Consider the following 8,106-nt stretch of genomic DNA (forward strand, 5'->3'; position numbering starts at 1 on the left):
TTGGTAGCAGCCAGTGGAACTAACATCGTGTCCAGTTCATTAACATCTTGCATAATAACTAACAGCTATGAAATGATGTTACATATTTTAAAATCAAGACCAGACAGGAGTAATAAACTAAAAGTTACATTTGGTATGTTCATTCACACTCACATTCACACACTAGGGCCAATTCAGTGTTGCCAATCAACCTATCCCCAGGTGCATGTCCTTGGACTATAGAAAATACATGTTGGTACCAGGTACAAAATAATGGTATGGGGACAATTGTAGTCCTTGCCCAGACCCAGCCCTACTTATTTGCGATTTATCCGATCGTACTGCTTAGAGCAGTGGTTCTTAACCTGGGTTCGATCGAACCATAGGGTTCGGTGAGTCGGAGGTCAAAACACACCCGACTCATCGTGTAAATAAAAACTTCTCCCTATTGGCGTATTACGGATACGGCTACAGCAGAAGTCAGACTGATTTGCAGGTGTGTAATTTGGTTTGAGTTTATGCACTGTGTTGGTTTTGTTGTTTGAACAAGGTGATGTTCATGCACGGTTCATTTTGTGCAGCAGTAAAAAAAACATGGTAACACTTTAGTATGGGGAACATATTCACCATTAATTAGTTGCTTATTAACATGCAAATTAGTAACATATTGACTCTTAACTTCCGTATTTTTCCGAGTATAAGTCGCTCCGGAGTATAAGTCGCACCGGCCGAAAATGCATAATAAAGAAGGAAAAAAACATATATAAATCGCACTGGAGTATAAGTCGCATTTTTGGGGGAAATGTATTTGATAAAACCCAACACCAAGAATAGACATTTGAAAGGCAATTTAAAATAAATAAAGAATAGTGAACAACAGGCTGAATAAGTGTACGTTATATGAGGCATAAATAACCAACTGAGAACGTGCCTGGTATGTTAACGTAACATATTATGGTAAGAGTCATTCAAATAACTACAACATATAGAACATGCTATATGTTTAGAACATGCTATACGTTTACCCAACTACTGTCACTCATAATCGCTAAATCCCATGAAATCTTATACGTCTAGTTTTTACGTGAATGAGCTAGATTATAATATTATTTGATATTTTACTGTAATGTGTTAATAATTTCACACATAAGTCGTTCCTGAGTATAAGTCGCACCCCCGGCCAAACTATGAAAAAAAACTGCGACTTATAGTCCGAAAAATACGGTAGTCTTTATTAAGTACTTATTAATGCCTTATTCGGCATGGCTTTATTATAACCCTAATCATCTAACCCTGACCCTAACCCTAACTAAATAACTCTAAATTAAGTATTTGTTACCAGGCCTGGCCCTAACCAATCTGGCGCCCTAGGCAAGATTTTACGTGCCCCCCCCCCCCCCCCCCCCATCGGCAGTGAAGTGTATATACTCACAAGAAACCGAATAGCTTTGTCTTTGACCTTTTTTTTTACTTAAAGAAAACAAATTAACATATTATATGAGAATGTTATGTTATGATTATCTTTAACCGAATCACAGCAGTGCTCAAATTAAAAAACAGCATTCCCTCTCATGTGATATTGCTTAATTACCGTAATTTCCGGACTATAAGCCGCACCTGACTATAAGCCGCACCAGCTAAATTTAGGGGAAAATACAGATTGCTCCATATATAAGCCGCACCCGACTATAAGCCGCAGGGTTTTGATGTGTAATTAGCGTAGTATATAGGGGTTCCTGCTACCACGGAGGGGATTGTCGGGACAGAGATGACTGTTTGGGAACGTAAAGCGTCCCATTTATTAACAATAAATCTTTCAATCATTCAATCAAACTTTCACATCTTTGACATGGCGAACAGCATTCGTGCAGAGTACAAATAATACAACGGTGCAAAGTAATACAAAGTGCTCGCCTGTACGTTATCAAAATAACCAGCCTACCGGTATATGAAAAGTCAGTCTTTAATCATTGTGTCATCGTCTTCCTCCTGCGTACTAAAACCACCGAAATCCTCTTCGTCGGTGTCGGAGAAGAACAGGCCGTAAATAAGCCGCACCCTTGTATAAGCCGCAGGGACCAGAACGAGGGGAAAAAGTAGCGGCTTATAGTCCGGAAATTACGGTAACATTAATGATGTGCACTTTAACAACTAGGCTTACAACTATACCTAATATATAAAGGGGTGGAAAAGTGACTATTACCTGCAGGGCAAACATTAGCTAACCAGAAGGCAATAACAATGTAAACAAAAAACACCTGCTTAAAAGATCTAATACAAATGTCCCTGAGGAATGTAAGGTGGGAGTACTGTAATTACCTAACGTTACATTATTATTATCCAGAACAATTTAGCCCCCTCCACAATATTAACCCGACGTTAAAACAGAACTAGCTATTTATTGATTAGCAATTGCCGAATCATGTAACATTAGCTTAATGCTAAAAAGCCAGGTTACTATCACATTCTGTAACAGACAAATAATTTAATGTAGGCTAACGTTACCTACCTGCTACATCTGTCTTTTTCTCGTTTCTCCTCCTCTTCTTTTCTATTTTTTCTTCCCTGGGCACCTGACAGTTTTGGCCGTTTTGACATCTTGTGTTGATTTTTTGATGTGGTAAGAGTCATGATACGGGAAGGGAGGGGCGCACCGGGCGGGGGATGGGGGGGGGTAATATTGTAACAAATAATATTTCTATTAAATAGGCTTTACTTTGCATTTTAATTAACTTGGGATTATTTTTTGTATTTACAAATAATAGTACCAAATTTTTTGTATTTTTTTTTTCTCCAACATTTGTGGCACTGCCGTGGCGCCCCCTGATGGACGGCGCCCTTAGCATTTGCCTATACGGCCTATGCCACGGGCCGGCCCTGTTTGTTACTTATAATATGTTCCCCATACTAAAGTGTTAACAAAAACATATAGCTTTGTCTTGAATTTGGAAAAAAAACATTGTATTTTTCACTAAAGAAGGGTTCGATGAATGTGCATATGAAACTAATGGGGTTCGGTACCTCCAACAAGGTTAAGAACCACTGGCTTAGATGTTAACGGTATTATGAACCATGTCTGCTTGAGTTGTGGCTCTTGTAAAAGAAGTGTGGTGTTGATTTGGCCCCGTTCAACCGATATATGAACAGTTGGTGTGTTTTAACGGAAACCCTTGTGTGCCTGCTCTGTGTGAAAAGTTGGCAACGTGAGCATGTTTCAAGTGAGACTATAAACCCTGTTTCCATATGAGTTGGGAAATTGTGTTAGATGTAAATATAAACGGAATACAATGATTTGCAAATCATTTTCAACCCATATTCAGTTGAATATGCTACAAAGACAACATATTTGATGTTCAAACTGATAAACTTTTTTTTTTTGCAAATAATCATTAACTTTAGAATTTGATGCCAGCAACACGTGACAAAGAAGTTGGGAAAGGTGGCAATAAATACTGATAAAGTTGAGGAATGCTCATCAAACACTTATTTGGAACATCCCACAGGTGAACAGGCAAATTGGGAACAGGTGGGTGCCATGATTGGGTATAAAAGTAGATTCCATGAAATGCTCAGTCATTCACAAAAAAGGATGGGGCGAGGGTCACCACTTTGTCAACAAATGCGTGAGCAAATCGTTGAACAGTTTAAGAAAAACCTTTATCAACTAGCTATTGCAAGGAATCTAGGGATTTCACCATCTACGGTCCGTAATATCATCAAAGGGTTCAGAGAATCTGGAGAAATCACTGCACGTAAGCAGCTAAGCCTGTGACCTTCGATCCCTCAGGCTGTACTGCATCAACAAGCGACATCAATGTGTAAAGGATATCACCACATGGGCTCAGGAACACTTCAGAAACCCACTGTCAGTAACTACAGTTGGTCGCTACATCTGTAAGTGCAAGTTAAAACTCTCCTATGCATGGCGAAAACCGTTTATCAACAACACCCAGAAACGCCGTCGGCTTTGCTGGGCTTGAGCTCATCTAAGATGGACTGATACAAAGTGGAAAAGTGTTCTGCGGTCTGACGAGTCCACATTTCAAATATTTTTGGGAAACTGTGGACGTCGTGTCCTCCGGACCAAAGAGGAAAAGAACCATCCGGATTGTTATAGGCGCAAAGTTGAAAAGCCAGCATGTGTGACGGTATGGGGGTGTATTAGTGTCCAAGACATGGGTAACTTACACATCTGTGGAGGCACCATTAATGCTGAAAGATACATACAGGTTTTGGAGCAACATATGTTGCCATCCAAGCAACGTTACCATGGACGCCCCTGCTTATTTCAGCAAGACAATGCCAAGCCACGTGTTACGTCATTGTGGCTTTATAGTAAAAGAGTGCGGGTACTAGACTGGCCTGCGTGTAGTCCAGACCTGTCTCCCATTGAAAATGTGTGGCGCATTACGAAGCCTAAAATACCACAACGGAGACCCCCGGACTGTTGAACAACTTAAGCTGTACATCAAGCAAGAATGGGAAATAATTCCACCTGAGAAGCTTAAAAAATGTGTCTCCTCAGTTCCCAAACGTTTACTGAGTGTTGTTAAAAGGAACACAGTGGTAAACATGCCCTTTCCCAACTACTTTGGCACGTGTTGCAGCCATGAAATTCTAAGTTAATTATTATTTGAACAAAAAGTTTGAGTTTTATGAGTTTGAACATCAAATATCTTGTCTTTGTAGTGCATACATTTGAATATGGGTTGAAAAGGATTTGCAAATCATTGTATTCCGTTTATATTTACATCTAACACAATTTCCCAACTCATATGGAAAAGGGGTTTGTAAAAAGCACCTTCCTGAGACCAAACTGATCCTGTTTCGTTGTCCAGGGCGGCGTGGACGGCGGCTACACCAAGGAGAAGATCCGCATCGTGGAGGGCGTGTGCCTCCTGTCCACCGAGGAGCTTTACTGGGACGACCTGAAGCAGATTAAGCCGTCCCGGGGGGGCCTGCACGCCTGCATGCGCACCGACACCGTCTCCCTGCAGGCCAGCAGCGCCTCGCTGGACGACGGCGAGACCGAGCAGCTCCTGCAGGAGGAGGCGTCGGAGTGCTCCTCCATAACCACGCTCGCCCCTTCCGCCGTCACCCCGCAGCGCCACCACGCCCACCACGGCCTGCCCGACACCGGCTGGGCGTCCATGCGCAAACCCTCCACCGAGAGCGAAGTGTGAGGACCGTCTTCGCCGAAACACACGCGCCTGTATGTATTTATGGCTGCTGCAAGACGGGATGCTCGCGCAGATTCCCCCATTTAGAGTCGGCGTAGGCAACTCGTTCTAAAAAGTGGGGCTCCGTCCTACTTCGTCGCATACACATCCCCCCTTAGTCTGCGCTCAAACCATCAACTCATTAGCATGCTGGAATAAGCGAGCGAAGGACCCCCGGGAGGAAGTGACCAGAGACACAAACGCTAAAGGAAGCGGACTCATTTTCTCTCTCGCCGTGTCACTTTTTATGCAAGCTTCTTTCCTCCCGGGGAAAACGACTTCTTCCACGCCCTAAAAACCACTCATCTCTTTACAAAAACTCTATTTATGAACTTTTTTTGTGTGTGTGTGTGTTTTTTTTTTTTCTTTTGTACTGGCTTTTAGACGGCGTCGTGTCGAGTTTTGTGCAGCAGTCGTGTTTATGACGGCGCCAAAGGGGCGGGGCTTCCTGAAAGCAAACTTTTAGCTCCGGTTTTTACACGTTCATTGTCGCAAACGCCGCCTGGAAGATTGTATCGTTCAAACCAGTGGCTTTCGAATATTTTTTTCCACCTCAGAAAACACGTGGCTCGCCAAGCACCGACATGCAGTAGCGTAGTAGGCATAAGTATTCATCAGAAACGAGGCGGGGGTTATATTTGCGATTATATTCGATATTTCAGGCCACTGACATTACACATAGCAAGATAAAACACTGTACTTTCATGAAGTGATTCTTTTGGCGTACCACTAGATGAAACCCAAGGCCCCGGGGGGCCAGATCTGGTCCCCCTCATCCTTTCGTATGGCACGTGAACGCCTGGAAATGACACGCATCAATAAAGTAAGTTCCTTATATTTTTTCACTAAAAAGTATTTTTTTTCTCCATTTTGACAGAAAAAATTACCGCATGAAATTGCGTACCTTTTTAAATTTTAATGGTATCTAATATTGCAACATATTTACTTCTTGGTCAACATAATAAATACATTCGCTTGACTTAGTAAGATATCCGTCAAATTGTACACTGTAAAATGGTCAAAATGATGGTGTTTTTTTACAGCTTATTACTGTAAATAGAAAAAACTAACAGTTTTTTTCTGGTAAAATTATGTCGACTGAGGTGCCAGTTTTTTTTACCGTTAAATCCGTGGTGGTTGTTTTTGCGATGGTTTTTTGTTTTACGATACCTTTTTTTTTTTTACGTTAATAACAGGCAGCTCAGTTGCCACAATTTTAAAAAAAAATTTAAAATACAAAAAAAATACAAAAAAAACTGCCAGTTTTTTTTAATTTCCGTAATGTTATAAAAAATTAAAAAAAACACTATTTTACAGTAACATTCTGTTGACTGAGTTAGCAGTTTTTTACTGTAAAAATGTGTGATTGTTGTTTTTTTAAGGTGTATTACTGGAAATGAAAACCTGGCAAAAAAAACAGTGGTACTGTTGTTTTATTTACAGTAATATGTTGTAAGGGACAAGCGGTAGAAAATGGATGGATTTATGGATGTTGTAAAACCCACTGTACATTTTAAGTACAATCCAGGACACTAAGCTGACGTTTTTTGTTTTTTTTTCAGAACAAAAACAGTGCTACTGTTTTTCCATTTTCTGTAAAAAAAAAAACAAACAAAAAAAAACACTGTATATTTTACAATAAAATTCTGGTGACTGATTTTTTTTTTAATGTAAAATCTACGGTTATTGTTTTTTACGGTGTATTACTATAAATAGAATGAACATAGTTTTTTTCTTAATTTGGCAACTGAGTTGCCAGGTATTCATTTACAGTAATACACCGTAAAAACAACAATCATACATTTTGTCAATAAAAAACTGGTAACTCAGTCAACAGAATTTTACTGTAAAGTATACAGTTTTTTTTAGCGTTAAATAGAAAAACCATACCGCATTTTTTTAAGGCAAAAAACTGGCAGCTCAATTGCCAGAATAAAAAAAAAAGTGGTACTGTTTTTCTCTTTAACTTAAAAAAAACACACCTGCATATTTTTCAGTAAACGTCTGTTGACGGAGTTACCAGCTTTTTTACTGTAAAAATGTATGATTGTTGTTTTTACAGTGTATTACTGTAAATGAATACCTGGCAACTCAGTTGCCAAAATTAAGAAAAAACAGTGGTACTGTTTTTCTATGTTCTGCAAATAAACACTGTATATTTTACAATAAAATTTACGATGCCCTTTTTTTTTACGTTTAAAACAGGCAGCTCAGTTTCCACAGTTAAAAAAACAAAACAGAGGCACTGTTTTTTCATTTACCGTAATTTTATTTAAAAAAACACTATATTTTACAGTAAAATTCTGTTGACTGAGTTAGCAGTTTTTTTACTGTAAACATGTGGGATTGTTTTTTTTAAGGTATATTACTGTAAATGAAAACGTGGCAAAAAAAACAGTGATACTGTTGTTCTATTTACAGTAATATGTTGTAAGGGACAAGCGGTAGGAAATGGATGGATTTATGGATGTTGTAAAAACCACTGTACATTTTAAGTACAATCCAGGACACTAAACTGACGGGTTTTTTTTTCAGAACAAAAACAGTGCTACTGTTTTTCCATTTTCTGTAAAAAAAAAAACCCCAAAAAAACCACTGTATATTTTACAATAAAATTCTGGTGACTGATTTTTTTTTCATGTAAAATCTATGGTTGTTGTTTTTTATGGTGTGTTACATGAACACAGTTTTTTTCTTAATTTGGCAACTGAGTTGCCAGGTATTCATTTATAGTAATACACCGTAAAAACAACAATCATACATTTTGACAGTCAACAGAATTTTACTGTAAAATATAGTTTTTTTAAACGTTAAATAGAAAAACCATACCGCATTTTTTTTACGGCAAAAAAATGGCAGCTCAATTGCCAGAATAAAAAAAAAAAAACAGTGGTACTGTTTTTCTCTT

The 8,106-nt window shown here is 39.0% G+C and overlaps 1 protein-coding gene across 1 annotated transcript in view; it reads left to right on the forward strand.

Annotated features, from left to right (window-relative positions):
* Positions 1-6,325, forward strand: part of LOC133639767 (low-density lipoprotein receptor-related protein 4-like) — a 113,897-nt gene extending 107,572 nt beyond the window's left edge. The window contains exon 36 of the mRNA XM_062033365.1: positions 4,818-6,325. Coding sequence (XP_061889349.1) covers positions 4,818-5,162 — 345 coding nt within the window. The 3' untranslated portion in view covers positions 5,163-6,325. The remainder of the gene's footprint in view (positions 1-4,817) is intronic.
* The last annotated feature ends 1,781 nt before the right edge of the window (positions 6,326-8,106 follow it).

Source organism: Entelurus aequoreus, linkage group LG02 (genome assembly GCF_033978785.1).
Source record: "Entelurus aequoreus isolate RoL-2023_Sb linkage group LG02, RoL_Eaeq_v1.1, whole genome shotgun sequence".
NCBI lineage: Eukaryota > Metazoa > Chordata > Actinopteri > Syngnathiformes > Syngnathidae > Entelurus > Entelurus aequoreus.